The following is a 25,012-nucleotide window of genomic DNA, read 5'->3' on the forward strand; positions in this document are numbered from 1 at the left end:
AGACCTTAATAGGAGCGGTATTGGGGTTGTATTGGGTAGTATTGGTAGTATTGGGTCAATCTTCCCGCCGCTTTGGGGTAGCTCAATTTCAGACAACTTTTGATATGTTGTTGTCTAGACCATATACATATACTACAGGAAACAGCCATAAAACGTTTTCTTGCAATTTTTTTGAGGTTGGCCCATTTTTTTTTCATAACTTTGACCCTACTAATAGTTTTTTTTTCCTTTAGTCATTTTACATCGTAATAGGCGACTTAAATAAATGTGATTTTTGTCTTCGTGTGTTACTGTGGTGTGGACTAAAGTTCCCGATAATCCAGGATGATTTATTCGTACTAAGTATGCCAATTGTTTATTATTGTTTAACCCGCCAAAGTGATGTCAGCAATCCATATCTCGTCCGTAGAACGTGTGTCTGACGTCAGCTGGTGTGGAACGGAGTCACTAGGCTAATGCTAAAACTGTAACTTGGTGGTTTCGTTTTTAAAAATCTGATGCCTGATACTGTCTATAATGTGATTTAAAAGTAGGTGTTTGCTTTCAGAAAACAGTCCAGAAGAGGGTACAGTATATAGGTAAAGCTGGCTTACCAAAATGAGCGTGGACACGTACGGACCGAATTCGCAAACCCTCACGTTTTTGGACACCGAGGAAACCGAACTTCTTGGAGCTGACACGCAAGGTTCAGATTTTGATTTTACTGACTTTACACTACCCTCACAAACCCTGTCGCAGAGTCAGCAATCTCAGCTAGATGGTGGTCCAAGTCAGGTAATATACATATGTTTCTACTAAATATTAGAATTCCTCTTGACACACACTTGCCAACAGTACAACGTGTAGATTTATCAATATTAATATCATAGGGTATGTTGAGTACAGATTTCACCTCACGAACAAATTATCCCTCACGCATGCACGAATCTCTGTCTAATTTCCGTTCACTAATCCGCGCACAGAGTTAAGTCTGCCCAAGCCAAGGTAGGATTAGTGCGATGATAAATCGCCTAATCCTACTCCGTATTCACCATGGATCACTGCGTTGTTTTTATTCGTTTAAATGAATTTTTTGACTGTCATTTTGATTTACTGCTAAAAGTATGATCAAACAGTTAATTACCTTAAAGGACAATATTGGTGTCAGTCATTATCACATGTGATAGAACTAATTAAACACGTTCCAAATATAATTTTAACACAGAGATCATTGCTACGAGTACGATAGCTGAGTAATACAGGTTTCCTGAATCGGAAGTGACGAACGCCAAAGGAAAACACAAGTCATTCCTCTATATAACTGACTGAAAGTGACGAGTTCTTCTCACTATAATTCCTTCCAAGACCAAAAGTTGTTGTGTGAGACTTTGAGAGGATATCTGAAAATTCATAAAAAGAATTGACTGCCACTACGGCACTAGAAAAGAGAACACGAAAGGAAAACAGAAAAAGTCGGCAGTGACTAAATACCACGCTCGTCCCTATTAGTATTACTTCTATACTAATGTAACGTGGTACGAGATTTTGGTACCACATACTTTATAATTTTGGTGATTTTACCTTATTAAAAGCTAATTTTGCAAATTACATTAATTATTTAATGAATTTCGATGTTTTATACTATTTATAGATGATATTTACACTTAATGTTTATAATCTAATTCAGACAGTAGATCGGTTGGTTAAAATAATCGCCATTTAGGTATGGTGTAAAATTTATTGTAACCCATTTAAAAAGACCCTACGTGGTATATTGGAATACTGGGTAGATTATGAAACAAACCGTAGCAGATAAAAACGTGGTACAATAAAATAGGATGATACGAAAGTGCAATGAGTTGAAAAGTAAAAAAAACCCGTGGTACAGTAGAATCCAAGGCTGAGATAACAGTACCATGTTCGCTTACTGCTTCTATACAAACGAAACCTGGTACGTGACTTTAGCAAATTATGTTGATTATTTAATCCATTTTGATGTTTTTATAGGCTATTATACTTCACCCCATTTAAAAAGACCATACATGGTATATTGGGTAGATATGAAACAAAATATGGCAGGTAAAAAAGGTGTATTATAAAATATGTGGATGATACAAGAGTACCGTGAGTTAATAGTTAATAAAAAAAACGTGGTACGCGACTTCGGTACAAAAAAACGTGGTAGGCTATAATAGAATCCTAGATTGAGATAACCGTACCACGCCCGCCTTACTTCTATGCAACGGAAATGTGGTATGCTCGCCTTACTGGTATAATAGAATCCAGAGCTGAGATAACCGTACTACGCTTGCCTTACTGGTTTTATACAAACGGGACGTGGCACGCGACTTCGGTACAAAAAACGTGGTATAATAGAATCCTAGATTGAGATAACCGTACCACGCTGGGCTTACTTCTGGGCTTACTTCTAGGCAACGGAAACGTGGTATGCTCGCCTTACTGATATAATAGAATACGAGACTGAGATAATCGTACCACGCTCGCCCTACTTCTGTGCAACGGAAACGTGGTATGCTCGCCTTACTGGTATAATAGAATTCAGAGCTGAGATAACCGTACCACGCTCGCTTTACTGGTTTTATACAAACGGAACGTGATGCGCGACTTCGGTACTAAAAACGTGGTATAAAAGAATACGAGACTGAGATAATGATAATCGTACCACGCTCGCCTTACTGGTTCTATACAAACTGAACGTGGTACGCGACTTCGGTACAAAAAAGGGGTATACTAGAATTCAATACTGATCCAGATAACCGTACCAAGCCCGCCTTACTGCTTCTATAAACTAAAACGTGGTATACTCGCCTTACTGCTTCAATACAAATGAAACGTGGTACGCAGCTTTGGTACCACGTGCTTTTAATTATAGAGATTTTGCATTATTTGAAGATTTTGCAAATTGTGTTGATTTTTTAATCCATTTTGATGTTTTTTATAGGCCATATTTACACTTTATGTTAGAATAAATTACATGGCAGATAGTCGATTGTTCAGTTAATAATCATACGGTTAATAATACTTGTACTGTGTAAAAGTTATTGTACTATACCCTACTTAAATACCGCTCTTGTTGTAACTGAATAATATGTCCCAATCTTTATTCTGGTCAACAAATTGTACTATTTTACAATATTCCAATTAATTGATGATACAAATTTCATCTTAACACACCTAATTTAAAAAACTTGAAAAATTCAACTAAATGATTTGAAAAGCCTGACGTAAAGCTTTTCAAATGTGACTTGGATTTAAAAAGATTTTTGAACCCTCTGGACAAGTAAAATAGGATTTAATGGATAATTTACACAACAGGTAGGACACTAACACATCTAGTACTTAGAATAAGGCTATTTTTTTATTTTCTGGAGCTGTCAAGCCAGCAAGAGTGTTATTGGTCCTTTAAACAGACCCTAAGTGGTATATTGGGCTATTGGCTCGATATTAATTTATGAAACAAAACGTGGCAGGTAAAAACGTGGAATAATAAAATATGAAGATGATATGAAAGTGCAATGAGTCGATAAGTAAAAAAAACGTACAATAGAATCCGAAGCTGAGATAAGAGTACCACGCTCGCCCTACTACTTCTAAAGTTACAAACGAAACGTGGTACGCGAAATGGCTTATTTTGCAGACTATGTTGATTATTTAACCCATTTTGATGTTTTTATAGGCCATGTACTGTACCCCATTTAAAAAAGGGTAAACGTGGTATAAAACAATATAAGGATTACAACAATCGGACGTTAAATAAAGCTATTTCACAAACACATCACAAACTCGCGGGTTGAAATGGTTAAGCTACTTCGGAAGAGTGCCTTTAGGAAAAAGGCGGCATTCAACAACCAGTTTCCTACCGAATTTTAAGTCCCTTTTCAGTCGAAATTCATGTCAAAGTGTCATGGCCATAATAGGATCAAATCGTTTTACAGGTCACAAGTTGACAAATTGTAGGCTAAAGTTATCTCAGCCTCGAATTAAAAGGCACGTGGTACCAAAGCCGCGTACCACGTTTCCGTTGTATACAAGCAGTAAGGCGAGCGTGGTAGGGTAGCTCGGATTGTATTATACCACTTTTTTTAACTATCAACTCATGGTACTCTCGTATCATCCACATATTTTTATACCCCGTTTTTACCTGCCACGTTTTGTTTCATATATACCCAATCTACCATGAGTTGATAATTAAAAAAAAGTTGTATAATCAGGGGCTGAGATAATCGTAGGACGCCCGTCTTACTGGTTCTATACAAACGGAACGTGGTACGCGACTTCAGTACAAAAAACGTGGTAACCGCGAGTATACCACGTTTCAGTTGTATAGAAGCAGTAAGGCGGGTGTGGTACGGTTATCTCGATCAGTATCGAATTCTATATTATTATGGTTTTTGTACCGATGTCGCGTACCACGTTCCATTTGTATAGAACCAGTAAGGCGAGCGTGGTATGATTATCTCACCCCCGGATTCTATTGTACCACCATTTTTTCAACTTTTAACTCATGGTACTCTCGTATTATCCACATATTTTATCATACCCCCTTTTCACCTGCCACGTTTTGTTTCATATGTACCCAATATACCACGTAGGACCTTTTAAAATGTGGTACAGTGTGTGGCCTGTAAAGACTAAAAGACATCAAAATGGATTAAATAATCAACATAATTTGCAAAATAAGCGAAGTCGCGTACCACGTTTCGTTTGCATAGAAGTAGTAAGGCGGGCATGGTATTGTTATCTCAGCCTCGGAGACACTTGTAGCCTACCGCGTTTTTTTTTTACTAATCAACTCATTGTACTTTCGCATCATCCTCATATTTTATTATACCACGGTTATCTCGATCAGTATCGAAGTCTATATATTAACGTGGTAGGCTACAATAGTATCCGAGGCTGAGATAACGATACCATGCCCGCCTTACTACTTCTATGCAAACGGAACGTGGTAAGCGACTTTGGCTTATTTTGCAAATTATGTTGATTATTTAATCCATTTTGATGTCTTTTAATCTTTACAGGCCACACACTGTACAAGATTTTAAAAGGTCCTACGTGGTATATTGGGTAGATATGAAACAAAACGTGGCACGTGAAAAGGGTGTATGATAAAATATGTGGATAAAACATTTCCCTCACAATACACTGTATAACGTATGCCAGTCTTCATTAGCTAAGTCGTCGGAGCAGAACAGTAGGAAGTTAAACTAAACCCCATTTCATTTCATTTCCAATATACCACGTAAGGTCTTTTTAAGCAGGGTATAGTATAATAACTTTTACACAGTATTATTAACCGTATGATCATTAACCGACCGATCGGTTATCTGTATTGTAATTAATTGTAACATAAAGTGTAAATATGGCATATAAAAACATGAAAATGGGATAAATAATCAACACAATTTGCAAATTTTGCTACAAATAATGTAAAGTGCCTATAAATAAAAAAGACGTGATACCGAAGTCGCGACCACGTTCCGTTTGTATCTATAGCACAAGTAGCGTGGTACGGCTCTCGCAGCCCCGGATTCTATTACATCATTTTTATACGTCCACATTTTCATGTGGACGGATTATGCCGTCGCCCCTGTCCGTCTGGACGTCTGTCTGTCTGTCCGTCCGTCCACAATTTGTTTGTGGACACTCTACAGGTCACGATTGTTATCCGATTTTAACGAAACTTGAAATATAGGTGTATCTCCAAAAGATCTCGGCTGGTTTCGATATTGGCATGTATCGGATCGAAACTTCATGGATTATGGCCCCTGTTTGTACGAAAAATCATGTTTTTGGCTTGTGGACCCTATAGAGGTCACAATTTTTATCCGATTTTGTTGAATCTTGAAATGTAAGTTTATAACACAAAGATCTCGGTTCCTTTCGATATTTGCGCATATCGAATTGTAATTTCCTGAATTATGGCCCTTGATTGTAGGAAAAATCACTTTCTTTTTAGCTTGTTCTCTATCCATCTCTCGAAAATGTGGGCGTATTCTGCCTGGCAGCCGCTGGTTTTTAAAACATCAACTTATGGTTCTTTCTTATCGTCCCCATAAGCTTATTTTATTATACCACGTTAATTTTTACCTGCCGCGTTTTGTTTCATATCTACGCCTATCTAATATTCCAATCTACCACGTAGGGTCTTTTTAAATTGGGTATAATAACGGTTACACCGTATTATTAACCGTATGCATCAACCGACCGATCGGCTATCTGTATTATAATTTATTTTAAGATAAAGTATAAATATAGCCTATAAAAACATCAAAATTGATTAAATGATCAACATATTTTGAAAAATTAGCTGTAAATAATGTAAAATCCCTATAATTAAATAGTAAGTGGTACCACGTTTCCTTTCTATAGAAGCAGTAAGGCGAGCGTGGTATTTTGAAGCGTGGTATAAACAAGGTAATGTACAGACTATTTCTATTTTTCTTGTGTCCTGTTATCTATTGACATTCAATTACTTTATTGAATTGTCGGGTATCCTCTAGTCTTAGTCTTACAGTCCCATATAACAACTTTTGGTCTTCGAAGGAATTATAAGTGAGTAGAAATTCGGGCGTGTATCTGTTATCACTCGTCACGGCTGAGTTCGAATTTCGTGAAAATCGGCCCAAAATTGACAGACAAAATGGCTGCCGTTCGTTTCAAATAGCGTAAAAATATGGTATATCAAGGTTGTGGACCCTATAGAGGTCACAATTTTTATCCGATTTTGTTGAAAATTGAAACGTAAGTTTATAACCCAAAGATCTCGGTTCTTTTCGATATTCGCGCATATCGGACCGTAACTTCCTGAATTATGGCCCCTGATTGTACGAAAAATCGCGTTTCTAGCTTGTGGACCCTGTAAAGGTCATAATTTTTATCAGATTTAAAAAAAAACGTATTATTATATCACCCTTACACCCTAAGGAAGGTTGAGTTCGAATTTCAAGAAAATCGGCCCAAAATTGACAGACAAAATGGCCGCTGTTCGTTCTCAAATAGCGTAAAAATATGGTATATCAAGGTTGTGGACCCTATAGAGGTCACAATTTTGATACGCCCACATTTTCATGTGGACGTATATTGTCGTCACCCCTGTCCGTCCGTCCACAATTTGTTTGTGGACTCTCTACAGGTCACAATTCTTGTCCGATTTTGATGAAACTTGAAATATAGCTTTATCCCAAAAAAATCTCGGCTGCTTTCGATATTGGCATGTATCGGATCGAAACTTCATGGATTATGGCCCCTGTTTGTACGAAAAATCACGTTTTTAGCTTGTGGACCCTATAGAGGTCACAATTTTTATCGGATTTTGTTGAAACTTGAAATGTAAGTTTATAACCCAAAGATCTCAGTTCCTTTCGATATTCGCGCATATCGGACTGTAACTTCCTGAATTATGGCCCCTGTTTGTACGAAAAATCGCGTTTTTAGCTTGTTGACCCTATAGAAGTCATAATTTTTATCCGATTTAAAAAAACGTATTATGATATCACCTTTACACCCTAAGGACAACTGAGTTCGAATTTCGTGAAAATCGGCCCAAAATTGACAGACAAAATGGCCGCCGTTCGTTCTCAAATAGCGTAAAAATATGGTATATCAAGGTTGTGGACCCTATAGAGGTCACAATTTTTATCCGATTTTGTTGAAACTTGAAATGTAAGTTTATAACCCAAAGATCTTGGTTCCTTTCGATATTCGCGCATATCGGACCGTAACTTCCTGAATTATGGTCCCTGATTGTATATGAAAAATTGCGTTTTTAGCTTGTGGACCCGATAGAGATCATTATTTTTATCCGATTTAAAAAACTGTAGTATTGTATCACCGTTACACCCTAAGGACGACTTACTTCGAATTTCGTGAAAATCGGCCCAAAATTGACAGACAAAATGGCCGCCGTTTGTTTTCAAATAGCGTAACAATATGGTATATCAAGGTTGTGGACTCTAAAGAGGTCACAATTTTTATCCGATTTTGTTGAAACTTGAAATGTAAGTTTATAACCCAAAGATCTTGGATCCTTTCGATATTCGCGCATATCGGCCCGTAACTTCCTGAATTATGGCTCCTGATTGTACGAAAAATCGCGTTTTTAGCTTGTGGACCCTATAGAGGGCATAATTTTTATCCGATATAAAAAAACATATTATTGTATCACCGTTACACACTAGGGTCAACTGAGTTCGAATTTTGTGAAAATCGGCCCAAAATTGACAGACAAAATGGCTGCCGTTCGTTCTCAAATAGTGTAAAAATATGGTATATCAAGGTTGTGGACCCTATAGAGGTCACAATTTTTATCCGATTTTGTTGAAACTTGAAATGTAAGTTTATAACCCAATGATCTCGGTTCCTTTCGATATTCGCGCATATCGGACTGTAACTTCCTGAATTATGGCCCCTGATTGTACGAAAAATCGCGTTTTTAGCTTGTGTACCCTGTAGAAGTCATAATTTTTATCCGATTTAAAAACCTGTATTATTATATCACCGTGGGTAAGACGCTAGCTCGCTAGCCTGGAGGTCGGGTGTTCGATCCCTGCATTGGCCGAGAAAGTTCATCCAGATTTTCCGGCGTGGTTCTCCCTTGTCAATGATGGAGGACGGAGAGGCTGACAAGGAAAGCTGTCTAGTCGTTCGGATGGGACGAAAAACCGAGGTCCCGTGTACACATTGGCGTGCACAAAAAGATCCCTTGGCAGTTGGAATTCGATATAAGAGTAGGCCGTAGTGCCGCTGTCCGGGCAAAATTTCCCTCATAGCACACTGTATGGCATATGCCCGTCTTCATTAGCCCAGGTTAGGAGCAGAACAGTAGGACGTTAAACCCCATTATCAGATTTAAAAAAACCTATTATTATGTCACCGTTACACCCTAAGGACGACGGAGTTCGAATTTCATGAAAATTGGCCCAAAATTGACAGACAAAATGGCCGCCGTTCGTTCTCAAATAGCGTAAAAATATGGTATATCAAGGATGTGGACCCTATAGAGGTCACAAATTTGATCCGATTTTGATGAAACTTGAAATACATATTTATAACCCAAAGATCTTGGTTCCTTTCGATATTCGCACATATTGGATCATAACTTCCTGAATTATGGCCCTTGACTGTACGAAAAAATCACTTCTTTTTTTGAGCTTGTTCTCTGTCCATCTCTTGCAAAATGTGGGCGTATTTTGCATGGCAACCGCTTGTTATCCGATTTTGTTGAAACTTTATAATATCGAAAGGAACCGAGATCTTTGGGTTATAAACTTACATTTCAAGATCTCGGTTCCTTTCAATATTTGCGCATATCAGACCGTAACTTCCTGAATTATGGCCCCTGATTGTACGAAAAATGACCTTTTTAGCTTGTGGACCCTATAGAGGTCATAATTTTTATCCGATTTAAAAAAACGTATTATTATATGTGTTTTCAAATAAAGTTCTATCCCTGATGTAATGGATCGAAACTTCAAGGATTATGGCCCCTGTTTGTACGAAAAATTACCTTTTTAGCTTGTGGACCCTATAGAGGTCATAATTTTTATCCGATTTAAAAAAACGTATTATTATATGTGTTTTCAAATAAAGTTCTATCCCTGATGTAATGGATCGAAACTTCAAGGATTATGGCCCCTGTTTGTACGAAAAATCAAGTTTTTAGCTTGTGGACACTATAGAGGTCACAATTTTTATCCGATTTTGTTGAAACTTAAAATGTAAGTTTATAACCCAAAGATCTCGGTTCCTTTCGATATTCGCGCATATCGGACCGTAACTTCCTGAATTATGGCCCCTGATTGTACGAAAAATCAGTTTTTAGCTTGTGGACCCTATAGGTCATAATTTTTATCTGATTTAAAAAAAAACGTATTATTATATATCCGTTACACCCTAAGGACGGCTGAGTTCGAATTTCGTGAAAATCGGCCCAAATAGCGTAAAAATATGGTATATCAAGGTTGTGGACCCTATAGTAGATATTGCTCTCTATTTCTGAAAACTAATGACTAGGCAACTGTTATAACTGATCATCCAGTCTCTTTTCTCATAATATATTATAACGACTCGTACTCGGGTTCAGCAATTGGAATAAATTTTTATACGTTCAAGTGGTTGTTTTTTTTACAATTTTAAGTAGCTTATTTTTAAAATCATACAAACCAATATCAATCAAAAGTATACATTAGCTGATATTTTCGTATTTAGACAACTACGCTTATTAATGGAAACAGGTACAATCACAATGCCCAATTATAGCCTAACATATTCGAGGCTGGTCAATCTAGTCAATGCTCAACTCCCCGGATGTTTAAATTTTCTTGCTTGTTATGCCGTCATGGATCATCATAGCTTCAATCTATGAATTAATTTTATTTTTAAATATGTCCAACACGCAAGATTCTAGGGAAGGGTCAAACATACTCCGATTTTTTTGGAAAGTGGAGATGATATTAGTTTATCAACCATACATACTCCGATTTTTTTGGAAAGTGGAGATGATGATATTAGTTTATCAACCAAATGTAGCTAATGTTATTTTGCGTGAATGATCGGAAATCCAAATTATAATTTGATTCTATTCTATGTAAATAATCTGATATTGAAATTCTCTGTGTGTGAATAATCGGATATTCAAATTTCCAAATCGTTTGTGAATAATACGTAATTCTGTATATGAATAATCAGATATTTTCAAACAGTTGATTAAATGCATCTTCATAAAGACTAAAGGTTTTAGTTTACAGTAGTGATTACTTCATTTCATTTTGATTTGTTAACACAGCTGCTGAGTTTTTTTAGTTTTTTTTTGCAACAGAAAACTGAATAGATTTATATAAACATGTACACCAAACTGAAACGTACAGTTATACTCAGAAAGAGCTACTATTATAACATTTTGTTTATAAAAACTACTACTATAACTACTTATTTGGAATTGTTAAAATAAAAGTTGGAAACAAATTGTGACTTTTATGGTGTATTGTCTGGAAAATTCCATTATCGTCATTATTATATATTTATATTAAATTATTGCGATAAAAGAGAATTATCATGATAAAATACATAATCGCAATACTGCTATTTATCACAATAGTTTCAAAAGCTGTTATCGTGAATAATCGTGATAAAATAATTTGATATCCTTGCAACCTTAATGGAATATCAATTCACAGAATTTCAAACTCTGATCACAGTAGCTCGGCAAGGCAGGGTCGCTACTCACTGTAAAGTTTGCACAACAATCTTTGCCTACCTCAATCAGCTGCTGTATAAAAACAATAAACTTATACATCAGAAAATAAAATACTATAATAGATTAATGCTTGTACAAAGTTTCAAAAAGATTTCTTGAACAGATAATAAAATATGCTCCAGAAACAAAATCAGGACGGAAGGCTGGATTTCAGAAAATAAAATAATGGGTTGATGAATTTAAAATTATTTTAAAAGTATCTTGAACAGTCAAATGTGTTTCCATGGAAACACATAAAATTATCAAATCTGAGAAATTCAAATTAAGTGCCAAGAAGATATCTTGAACGATTTATGAGATATGCTCCGGAAACAAAATTATACACCAAAAACTAAGTCAAATTTGTTTCCATGGAAACACAAAAAATATAAGCTTAAATCCCAGAAATTCCTAAATAGCAAAAGGCACAACTACTGTAATAGGTTGATGTGTGTGCATCAGAAAGATATCTTAAACGGTTTATGAGATATGCTCCGGAAACAAAATTGTACACCAAAAACTAAGTCAAATTTGTTTCCATGGAAACACAAAAAATATAAATTTGTTTCCATGGAAACACAAAAAAATATAAATCCCAGAAATTCCTAAATAGCAAAAGGCACAACTACTGTAATAGGTTGATGTGTGTGCAAAGTTTCAGAAAGATATCTTGAAGTTGAACGGTTTATAAGATATGCTCCAGAAACAAAATTGTACACCATAACCTAAGTCATTTTTGTTTCCATGGAAACACAAAACATATTAATCCCAGAAATTCCTAAATAGCGAAAGGCACAACTACTGTAATAGATTGATATGTGTGCAAAGTTTCAGAAAGATATCTTGAACAGTTTATGAGATATGCTCCGGAAACGAAATCGGACGGACGGACCCCATTTCAATATCCCTCCCTAACTACGTTTGGCGCGGGATAAAAATTCCTAAATAGCAAAAGGCACAACTACTGTAATAGGTTGATATGTGTGCAAAGTTTCAGAAAGATATCTTGAACGGTTTATGAGATATGCTCCGGAAACGAAATCGGACGGACCCCATTTCAATATCCCTCCCTAACTTTGTTTGGCGCGGGATACTAATGGAATCCCTTGTAACCTACTGGTAATACATGATGTATATTGTAGGGGGTGGGGGTGTGCTATTCATCGTAGCCCGTTTGTAATTTAGCCATGACAACGGCACCTATTTTGTGTGAAAATCCAGATTGCGTGAATAGTCAGACTTTTTAAAATTTCGCGGTGGGCGGCGGTTTAAAATAATCGGGGAGGTCGGCGGTTTACTTAAATTCGCAGAGGAATTTTGAGCGTGGCCAGAGCGGATTGATTAACTGACCTCCCCGATTTTTCATTTCTGTCCAGGTCGGACCTCCGGGAAATTTAGTACTTCCGCTAGACTAGTCTAGTACTGTATCTCGCTGACTCTCCTGTGGAAGAATTATCCGTTGCAATGTCTATCAAGTTATCGGTAGTTGAAGATCTGTTAAGGGTACTGCGTGTATCATCCTCCAACTTTTTGAAGAAAAATGTTATTTTTGGCATAGTGCTAGCCTGCAAATTTGGACTGGATTACGTGTTTATGTAAATACCAAGGCCCGGTGACTTGCGCAGGATTTATCGTCTGCTAAAAGCCGTGGATCTCGCTCTAGCGTGAAATTTTTAAGTCTCGAATAAGCTGACCTATTTTTGTCGTACAGATAGCCCAGAGTAAAAATAACAGAATAACTGTCTGGGGTGATCATGACTTCGATTTTCCGGATGTTTACAGTCTAGAACATCGTGGAACTGGCTACTCAGTTTTTACATCAGTTACGATGATCTACATTTCTTTTAAAAAAATTGGGACGGACAAATTAACAGGAACAATAAAATTTGTGCCTGACATGGCGTAAAATTGGGACGGACAACGTCCGTGTCCGGCCGCTTGTGTCCAGGCTTGTCTACAAGATTGATAGCAATGGGTGTTTTTCTGTTCTAGACGGGTTTTCCATGCAATTTTTATCTTCTCTTTTGCTATGCTTGCAAATTCCTGACTGCGAATGCGATGGGTGTTTTCTTGTTTTAGACAGGTTTTCCATGCTAGTTTTATCTTCTCTTTTGCAATGCTTGCAAATTCCTGACTGCTATATTCTAAATTGTCTAGTTTATTTAATGACAACCCCTCCTTCGCTAGATATTGACATAAGAAGGGATCCATGCCAGGATCACCTCCCTCCCATTGATTTTAATCTTTTGATTTAGGTCCCTAACTTCGTGAATTATGCCCTGTCTGTTTTTGGAGGAGTTTGATTCTTCTATAGATTTGATGCTACTATAGATTTGATGCTACTCAGGGAGTCAAACCGGCTTACGGCTTTTTGGTGTGTACTGTGTTTCCATAGCTAGCCATTCCAGTGCAGTTTTAATGGCCATCAGTCCTGCGGTGTAATCTTTTGGCTATTATTAGCTTACATCTATTATACGAAACAGGTACTGTATGTAGGCCAACCGATTGCTGAGTAATGATAAATGTTCAATAAAATTATCATTGCTTTCATTTTACACAGTATCTCTGATTAATTTATTTTCTCTGGCAGGTCAATGGTGTCGATATTCCAACTCAAAATGGATTGGAATCTGGTGTTATGTCAATCACGCAAGGAGTGGGAGAGCTTACATTTGAGGAAGAGGAAGAAGAACAATTCTTTATGAAAGATTTACCTAAACATGCATGCTCGTAAGTTTTGAATTGGAATGATCCAGACTTAACACAACTCTGCTTCTAATTAAGGGAGAGTAACGAACTTGGTGTAAGCTTATAAAAAAGTTTCATTACATCAATACCTTGACTAAATTTGCTAATGAGGTTGTTGTGCAGAGTAAAAAACAATTATATTGCTGGATGCTTTATGAAAAGATAAATATTAGACTGGAGGCTCAGTGCAGTGGGTGTCCATCAAATGGGCACAAAACCAGATCAAACTTTTCTACAGTAAAATTTTGCATGGAATATATATGTTGCCAAATGGTAATCAGTCTGCCGTTGGGTCGTTTTCGAGATATTCAGGGTCAAAGATCAAATGGGGTCATTTATACTGAAAGTGAATGCGCAACCATTTTTATACGCCCACATTGAAATGTGGTCGTATACTATTCAAAAAAAGTAGGGGATATTTGATTTTGGGGGCATAATACTAAAATATGCAAATGACTACGAAAAAAGTCACTATAGAACCTAACAGAAGAAACATTTCCAGTTACATGTGACGCCCAAACGCACCAATAGCTACCGCATGGAATACAGGTGATGCTTGGGATCATCATGGGGGTCCAACCCAAGATTTGCACGACTCTGACTTTGAATGTTACAGTCATTGTGGCATTGAATTCCAGGGTGGAAACATCATTTTAATTGTTTTAGTGACCAGAAAACAAATTTTGATATGCGTCGGCTTACCCAAAATGAAAGGTTACGTGCCCTTGGCATGCTACAGATCGGCACAACACAGGCGGTTGTGGCGCGGACGATGAATGTTTCTCAGTCTGTCATAAGCAGGCTATGGTCCAGATACCGTGATACACAATCTGTACAGGACAGACCACGCTCAGGTCGACCAAGGGCGACAACTCAAGCCCAGGATCGATTTATCCGTACCTTGGCCTTGAGAAATCGTGTCATCACAGCAAATCAGATCAGCGCTCGTCTTCAAACAGACACTGGTGTGAGAGTGAGTGGCCAGACGATTCGGAATCGACTGCATAGGGGTCACCTTCGCGCCCGACGTCCTCGCGTGATCCCTTGTTTGAGAGATCATCACATTCAGGCAAGACGTCGTTGGTGTAGGGATCGTCAACACTGGGATAATCGACACTGGAGCAATGTGATGTTTTCAGATGAGTCAAGGTTCAGTGTTGATTTTTTGGACAGACGTAGGAGGGTGTGGCGTCGTCGAAACGAGCGCTTCCAAGACGTGATCGATTTGGGGGTGGTTCTGTTATGGTGTGGGGAGGCATCACTGTTGCTGGAAGAACGGCTTTACATGTTGTTGCAGGGCGTGTTACAGGCCAGTACTACCGGGACAACATCTTGGCAGTCCATGTTGTGCCGTTCGCACGACGTCATGGCCGCCGTTTCATCTTTCAGGATGACAACGCAAGATGTCACAGGGCCAGGATCGTTACAGGTTACCTCCAACAACAGAATATCACCACATTACCTTGGCCAGCACTGAGTCCCGACCTCTCCCCCATCGAGCATGTCTGGGACATGCTTGGACAGAGGTTACGTCAACGTCAACAACGTCCTGCCAATGTCCAAGAACTTGCTGCTGCGTTGCAACAGGAATGGGACAATCTGGACCAAAATGACCTTAGACGTCTCATTAGGAGTATGCCACGTCGGATCAATGCTTGTTTGGCAAACAGAGGAGGATTTACCCGTTACTGACTTGGTTGTGATGCTGTGGTAACTTTGTTGTTTGACCCCGGGTATCATTTTACCCTAATATAATGGTCAGTCTGTGCCTTACTTAGTCTAACGATCATTTGGAATAAATCGATGAATGTGAACTTCATTTCATTTTGTCATTTGTTTCTTCGTCAGTTTCATTAGGTGACTTTAATAACACTTAAAAATCAAATATCCCCTACTTTTTTTGAATAGTATATATTGTCGTCGCCCCCGTCCGTCCGTTCGGCGCTCCGTCGGTCTGGCGTCCACAATTGCTTGTGGACGCTTTACAGGCTAAAGTAAATATCCGATTGACTTTAAATTCAGCGATTTCCGATAATTACTGCCAGAGTTATAGCCCTTGATCACTTCAAAAAATCTTGTGGACGTTCTAAAGACCCAAGTTAATATCCGATTGCCTTTAAATTCATACACAGTGTTTAAGGTCATGAGACGAAGAAGCCTATTGACTTTCAGCGATCCGATAATTACTGCCAGAGTTATGGCCCTTGATCGCTTCAAAAAATCTTGTGGACACTCTTGAGGTCAAAGTTAATATCCGATTGACTTTAAATTTAAATACACAGTGTTTAAGGTCATGAGACGAAGAAGCCTATTGATTTTCAGCGTTTTCCGATAATTACTTCCAGAGTTATGGCCCTTGATCACTTCAAAAAATCTTGTGGACGCTCTTGAGGTCAAAGTTAATATCCCATTGACTTTTAATTTATACACAGTGTTTAAGGTCATGACAATATATAAGATGGCTGCCTCTAGTTGTTGCATTGTGTCTTTCACTCCAAGTTTCTGGAAATTTTAGTCTTATTTAGAGTTAATTTTGGATTACAATTTTTTACATCAGACATGATAATGATATTGTGAATTATTATATTTGGAGTAACTTTGGAAAATATTAATAGGTTTGATAAAATTCAACACAAAACGTTTGTATAGTGAGTTTCATCATGATCATCTACAGCAGAGATGAGTTGATTTCGATAAGTGGTGAGTTGCTGTTCTCTTGTAGGATTACACAAGAGGTTTATAATCTGTTTCCTGAACTTTCTCTCACTCACCACTTGACTCAATCTAAGATAGTGAACAAACTATTAAGGTCAGGATAAAAAACAGAAAGAAACTTGGCTATAAATCAGCTAGGTGTGTGAATCTTAATAATCTTGTAAACATTAACACTGGTAGTGCTGATCCAAAACCCCATACAATTACAACTTTTTTAAATAGTCATGTTTCTGGGACATGTGTGATATCCCGTGTAGTTCATTATCCGAGTTTGAATGAGGTTGTAAGGTTGCAGCGATACCGTGGGGATGCCGTATAATCGCGATTATTTTTAAATTATAATATCGTATCGGTCCAAAATCAGATAATCGCCATCCCCGGTATATCGGGAGATTTGTTCAGTTATCGCGATAAATCTAATAATCTCCAGACCACTGATTATCGGGAGAATAGACGTTATTTTAAATCAATAACATTCATCGATAGTACACTACAGTGCTGGAGTTTTGGACTATAATCGCCGCAGAAAAACACTCTATTTCACGGTGGAATCTTGGAGAATCGCTAGCGAAACGGCAGTTAGCCAAATCACCGCGAAATAGGGTGTTTCGCGGTGAATTATGGTGTTTCGCGGTGAATTATGATGTTTCGCGATGAAACACGGTGAATCGCTTGAGTGCCAATATCGTCCCGATGTAAGCATGTTGACGAAAAATGTAATTTATTTAAGTTGAATACAAGATATGTGAACCGTTGGCGAGGCAGCTACGGTCGTATTTCTAACACACTGTACATGTATAACGTGGTGCCACAAAATAACTTACAATTTTTTAAACGTATCATTTCATCTTATTGGCTGCTATTAAATCCAAACTTTAAATTATATTCGATGAGATTTTACACATAACTTCATTACTCGCAGCTTCAGTTAATCTAAATCAACCATTCATAAATCACACTGCCATACATGTAAATCACTCCGCAATGCGGTTAACCGTACGTCACATGGTCAGAAACGCGCGAAAACATGAGATGTTGGGTTCGACACAGGGATTACATATTCTTACGCTGTGTTACTTGGCGAAAAGTATTTAGCAAATCTTGACTGTCACCGGTATATGATAATAATGTATTATGACGTATTAAAATAATATGGGTGGGAGGGGGTACACTGCGAAAGTCACAAAAGTGACAGCGCCATGTATTTGTTATTTTACAAATTCTGTATCCATAGAATACTGTACATTTACATGCATGCAACCAAGGGATATTCTTGCGACAAATATCCACTTTGACAATATACATCTACTGTGTGCCGCTCATTTCATTTCGGTGGAAGCAGATGTTAAATAAAGCCATTTCACACACACACAGACGTGTACATTACACGCGCATTTATACAATGGCCACACGTGTGTTAATTCTCGCCTTCACCCCGTTATAATTTACTTATTTTGAGAACAAACGCTATTAATACTTCTCAACCATTAAGCTAACAGACAAAGGCTTTCAACAAATCTACAGGAAGCCATTTCATTCTTTAAATTTGACCCATTCAGGTGGTTAATACAATGTAATCATCAGATACAATACTAATGTTAAGCAGGCTCTTTACAAAAACAAAGTCTGGCTCCCTAAGAAAACATCCCTTTTCAATTCTTAATCGCGGCTACAATTGATACACTATTTGTTTTAATTGTTGTTTTAATAATTGATAATTGTGTTTGTTTTAATATGCATCTGCATTCTTTGAAATAATAAAGCATTATGTACTTACCCGTGGTATTGTTTCATCATGAAGCCCATCAAAGAAAAACAATTAAATTGTTGATGTAATAAAGATAAATATTTGCTAATATGTACTTACCGGCAGCGGCCATTCTTAAACTATAAATATACTCATCTATAAATTATTCGCCTCTTTGTATTGTGATTTAATCATAAATAACATATTGTCTGTATTATATTTTTAAAATGAATAAGTCAAGCCTTATAATGTAATTTAATTGGTCCGAGTGGTTGTTTTGGCTTTGTCCGAGTAGCAAAGATAAATATGGGTCCGATATTATGCAATATCGATGCGGGTTCAACCACGAAACTTGCGTATTCACCGTCTAGTATAACTTTCGAGCTTCTGATATCTAGATTTTAAACGCAAACATACATTATAGATTGCAGCTACACAGGGTACATGTATATGCAGTAGAAAATCGACAAGTTGGACGTACAAAAGAATGGAATCATTCAGAAAGTGTACTCAAAATAAATAAATTATAACGGGGTGAAGACGAGAATTAACACACTCGTGGATATTGTATAAATATATGAGGCGCATGTAATGTACACGTATGTGTGTGTGAAATGGCTTTATTCAATATCTGCTACCACCGAAATGAATTGGGTGACATAAAGTAGATGTATATTGTCACAGCGGATATTATTCGCCGAGTAAAACAGCGTAAGAATATACATGTAGTCCCAATCATTTGGCGCGTTTCTGACCACGTAACATACCGTTAAGCGACCCACGGAGTGATTTACTGTACATGCTGTATGGATGATTGATTTAGATTAACCGAAGCTGCGAGTAATGAAGTAATGTGTAAAAGCCCATCGTATATAATTTAAAGTTTGGATTTGATAGCAGCCCCAAATTGATGGATTACATCTAAGTTATAGACGAAGATGAATTGATATGTTTAAAAAATTGTAAGTTGTTCATAGTTTGCATACATTTTGGCCGGCGTTATGTATGTATAAAGTGCGTTGGGGAAAAAATCCTAACCGATACAGAATGCCGGTAAATGTCTTCCCGAGATTACCTAACTCATTTGTTATTCAAACCTGCCTGTACATTATACATGTACACGTTTCCCGGGAGCACTACTATATTACAACTCCTTTAATTTATTATAGACAATATTAGTTCGACCCTAGCTTAAGGTAGGCTCGCGAATTCCTTGCGGGAAGCACGGCAAAACACGATGTATTCTTATCGAAACACGGTGAATTCCTAGAGAAACACGGTGAATTCCTAGAGAAACACGGCGAATTCCTAGAGAAACACGGTGAATTCCTAGCGAATCTTAGAGAAAAATCGCCACGGAATCAAGCGAAATTTCACCGTGAAATCTTAAGAGAAAAAAAGCAGGAAAATGATATGGAAAATCAAATTTCCATGCTTATATATTGCTAACGTTTCGTCCCATTGATGTCTGTCAAGTTTTAGCGAAACATTAGCATTATTTTAATATTTCTTTTCGGCTTCATATTACGTGATAGAATTTGAAAAACCGCTGCAAACGAAGCGTGAGTGTAGTCTCGATCTTCCACACAGTATACAGATAATTTGACACGGGTAGTCGATTGATTATGTCATTTTTACAGTTGTCTGTCCGAAAATGTTAATGTTAGCACTCTTGATACGTAAGCATACTAATTCGCCTTTCACGGCCTTTAGAAAAGAAAACCGGCTTTCCGATTCCCGATGCCTAAACATGGCGGTCGGCATTCTTACCTTATTCACTCGATCAAAATGACTTTGACCCCCGCAAAAAAGTGCTAACGTGTCAATTGACAGACCGATTAAATAAACTGTCTGTCCTTACGTAAAGCGGTGGACACACTAGCCGAATGATTCGGCCGAATCTATCGGCGTCGAAATTCGCCTAGTGTGTCCACTGTCATTCGGCCAATTTGAATTTTTTTGCCAATTTGACCCATTTGGACATGGATTTCGGACTGGGACTTTTTTTGGGTGATAATATACGTCTAGACCAAACATAAACCGTGGTCGGCATTTCTATTGCAGCAACTGCCCGGAATGGTGCGAAATTGAGTTTTAAAAAATGCCTGGACTTAGTCTACAGTCATGATGGACCGACACAAGATAGTTCCCCACTATCCTCCCCTTCACCACAAATGACACATTTTTTCTCTGAATTATCTGAAGCTGCCATTTTCGTTGTTTGTATTTCGAATTTTCCACGAAACTAAAGAAAAAAACGCAGGTCGGATACCAGGTAAATCAGTGAGTTGGCTGGTACCCTTCCAATTCGACCGTCGGAAAACCTTGAGGCCTCTAAAAAAAATTCACTTGGGCCAATTGATGGGGCGTTTTTTTTCTGTAACACTACTGGGTGTGATATCATTTAAAACCAAGAAAGCTTAGTTTGCACATTTTTGCCACAAACATGAGATGCAGGCCTGATTCTGGCATACTATACAGCCATTACAGCCATTTCATGTTTTAACATACATGTAAAGATAAATAATCATATAAGTTAAAATACAAAATTGGTCCTGTTAACTGAAGTCATTTATTTAACTGTTTTGGCGCTAATGCATGGCAAGTACTAGGTGTATGAAAGTGCATTAGTGCCACTGTTTTTATCAAAAATACAAAATAACAATATGTTAAACTATTATAATAAGCTTGAAAAAGTTAAAATATGTTCCCCTTCCAGTGAACTTCTTTGAAATATTTTAAATATTACAAACACTTCCGTCCGTATCATCTACATGTATATTATTCATTATTAAGTGAGACAAAATCAACTAATAAAGTTGTAAACACCATTTATGTTTTATTATATATTTACATGGACAATAAAACTATTCAAAATAAAACGTGGATAATAATAAACTAAGCCTTTATTGAAAGTATTGCAATACTGCAATATATTGCAATACAATTTTTCGCCTTAATACACAGCCCTATTATTTTGGGATTTTGGATTGGGACATCAGCCTCACTGTTGGATTGTTTTTTTTTTATTCAGATATTGTGGTATTCATGATCCATCATGTGTTGTATTTTGTAATGCATCAAAGAAATGGTTTTGGTTTTTTTTATTCAGATATTGTGGTATTCATGATCCATCATGTGTTGTATTTTGTAATGCCTCAAAGAAATGGTTTTGTAATGGACGAGGAAACACTTCTGGCAGGTAAGAGTAAGATGATAAGAATTTATTGACATGTTATGCAGGAGATTAAACGATCATGAATCTGAAATTCTCTCAATTCAGACTTGCTAACCACGATGACCAGAACAGTAGGACGTTAAACTCCATTTCATTTCATTTCATTTGTTGGCTTTGAAAGTTTTTTCAGCTTGGTATCCCCTTGTCAGTGGTGCAGGACGGAGGGCCTAGCAAGTCCTTGTGTACACGTTGACATGCACAGAAAATAGCTCTTGGTATTCAACAAGAGAAGGCAGAAATTCCCAAGGAAACGTTTTCCTCATAACACACTGTATTGTTGGTGCTATAAATTAGGATGTTAAACCCTATTTCATGCTTTATTTATATTGCTCTCTCTTATTTACAGTCACATCATCAACCATCTTGTTAGAGCTAAAGCTAAAGAAGTAACGTTACATAAAGATGGACCACTGGGAGAAACAGTATTAGAATGTTATAACTGTGGTTGTAGAAATGTGTTTTTACTGGGTTTTATACCAGCCAAAGCTGATTCTGTTGTTGTATTATTGTGTCGTCATCCATGTGCTACACTAAGTAACCTAAAAGATATGAATTGGTAAGAGAACAGTTCTCATCCCTTTATATGTTTTCTTTTTCTGTTACTTTAATTTACTTACACATACTTGTCCTTAGTTGCAACTTAATTTTATTGATATGGTATGATCTAATGATACAGAGAGTCTTACTCCTAACTATGTTATTATTCATGAATAATTGGTTTCCTAATAATTGTCACCCACCTTTCGAAGAAAGCAGGTTACTATTAAAATGGGTTTGTCCGTCCGTCTGTCTGCCGTCCGTCCGTCACACTTTTTGGGACACAATAACTCTCCTTCTAATTGAGTGAGAATGTTCAAACTTGGTGGAGGTGTGTATTAGGTCAATGCCTTGATGAAGTTCGAAGATGAGCATTTTCTGCTTAGGGTAAGCAGAGATAAGCAATTTGATTGGTTGATGCTTTGGGACAGGATAACTTTAGTTTTAATTAAGTGAAAGTGATGAAACTTGGTGTGTAGTTTCATTCAATACCTTGACTAAGTTCGATAATCAGCATTTTCTGCTCAGGGTAAGCAGAGCGATAAGCAATTTGATTGGCGAGACTTTGGAACACAATAAATCTCCTTCTAATTGAGCTAAAATGTTCAAACTTGGTGTAGTTGTTTATTAGGTCAATGCCTTGATGGAGTGTGAAGATGAGCATTTTCTGCTTAGGGTAAGTAGAGATACGCAATTTGATTGGTTGATGCTTTGGGGCACGATAACTTAAGTTCCAATTAAGTGAGAGTGATGAAACTTGGTGTATAGTTTCATTACATCAGTACTTTGACTAAGTTCTATATTGAGCATTTTCTGCTGAGGGTAAGCAGAGCGATAAGCAATTTGATTGGTCGAGACTTTGGAACACAATAAGTCTCCTTCTAATTGAGCTAGAATGTTCAAACTTGGTATAGGTGTTTATGAGGCCAATGCCTTGATAGAGTGCGAAGATGAGTATTTTCTGCTTATGGTAAGTAGAGATAAGCAATTTGATTGGTTGATTCTTTGGGACACGATAACTTTAGTCTAGTTCTAATTAAACATGCATTATGCAAGAGCAAAATCTGCTTATTACAAGTCTTTCTTTAGGCCTGAAATGTTATCTAAATTATCAATTAGACATTAATTAACTTATCCAGGCCATAATAAACTCTCGATGTGAAGGCTAGCCTTCGAGGTTGGCTGGATTAGATTGCTATATGCCGCTAATGGCTATTGATAATTAATCAATAAAAATGGATAATCGAGACTATGCTGTTATAAATATTAATGATTTTAGTAATGATGACCGAGACTATGCAAAAATTTCAGCTGCTTCTTTCTCGGCTCATAGTGGATCAATTTGACTGAAATTTTCAGCAAATTACCTTTACACTATCTAGTTTTTAACTATTATAGGGAGAACTGCCATCTCTTTATCTAATGTATCTTTAAGTGAGAGTGATGAAACTTGGTGTATAGTTTTATTACATCAATACCTTCACTAAGTTCGATGATGAGAATATATTGTCTGCTTAGGCTAAGGAGCAATAAGCATTTTGATTGGTCAAGACTTTGGAACATAACAACTCTGCTTCTAATTGAGGTAGAATGTTTAAACTTGATGTAGATGTTTGTTTTGACCGAGTTCAATGATTAACATATCGAGCTAAAGCTAAGCAGAGATAAGCAATTTCCTTGGTCGATGCTTTGGGACAAGATAACTTTGATTCTATCTGATAGAGAGTGATGAAACTTAGTGTATAGTTGATTATCAGTTTGATTGCTCGATACTTTTGAAAAAAATAGATCTGCGATTAATTAATGTGTCATCTATTTATTTGGGGATTTCAGCGGGGGACATCAGCCTCTCTGTTGGCTTGTTTTGGGATTTTGGCGGGGAACATCAGCCTCACTGTTGGCTTGTTGTTGTTGACATTTGTATGAATATCATTGAGACTTTGGAACATAACAACTCCTTTGGAACATAACAACTCTGCTTTTAATTGAGGTAGAGTGTTTAAACTTGATGTAGATGTTCATTAGGTGAATGTCTTGACTGAGTTCAATGATTAACATTTCGAGCTAAAATAGATGTGCGATTAATTAATATTGTGTCATCTATTTATTTTGGGATTTCGGCGGTGGACATCAGCCACACTGTTGGCTTGTTTAAATTAGTAAAACGAAAAAGCCTGTCAAATTTCCAAATTTTCTGTAAATTACTTCCAGAGTTAAGTCCCTTGTTTAGTTTGTAGAACCTTGTGAACTCTCAAATGACAAAAATTATAATCTGATCTGTATGAAATTGTCTTGTAAATGCTCCCAATTACCTACAAAAGAGTAAATATGCGTCAACCCTTGTCGACCGCTCGGACAATTTAGCTGCTGTGGGTGTATGTTTTGTTGCCTGGCAACCTATTTTTTATTTTGTAGGGATCCCACACAGTGGCTACCATTGATTCAAGATCGTCAATTTTTATCCTGGTTGGTGAAAGTACCTACAGATCAAGATCAGCTAAGAGCTAGACAAATAACAGCTCAGCAGATTAATAAGCTGGAAGAATTATGGAAGGTTTGTTAAGCTATCAAAACAAGAATAAATATATTATAAGCTTACTGATATGTTTGTTGGTCCTGATTCTCAAAGCACACATCAGATGTAAGCTTGTACATCAATGAAACATTTTGATATAAAAAAAAATAAAATATTTCAACATCGGTAATTGGCCGATAAGTAGCCTATCGGGAGAAATCTGTATACTAGAGTTGCCAATATCTGTTCAAATTGACTCGGTAAATACCTTTAAAA

General features: G+C 37.1%; 1 protein-coding gene across 1 annotated transcript in view; it reads left to right on the forward strand.

Annotated features, from left to right (window-relative positions):
- Positions 1–422: 422 nt before the first annotated feature.
- Positions 423–25,012, forward strand: part of LOC126819638 (regulator of nonsense transcripts 1) — a 147,793-nt gene continuing 123,203 nt past the window's right edge. Inside the window, exons 1-5 of the mRNA XM_050547777.2 lie at positions 423–774; positions 13,827–13,966; positions 21,559–21,648; positions 22,031–22,240; positions 24,637–24,775. Coding sequence (XP_050403734.1) covers positions 598–774; positions 13,827–13,966; positions 21,559–21,648; positions 22,031–22,240; positions 24,637–24,775 — 756 coding nt within the window. The 5' untranslated portion in view covers positions 423–597. The remainder of the gene's footprint in view (positions 775–13,826; positions 13,967–21,558; positions 21,649–22,030; positions 22,241–24,636; positions 24,776–25,012) is intronic.

The sequence above is a fragment of the Patella vulgata genome, chromosome 4 (assembly GCF_932274485.2).
Source record: "Patella vulgata chromosome 4, xgPatVulg1.2, whole genome shotgun sequence".
NCBI classification, from domain to species: domain Eukaryota; kingdom Metazoa; phylum Mollusca; class Gastropoda; family Patellidae; genus Patella; species Patella vulgata.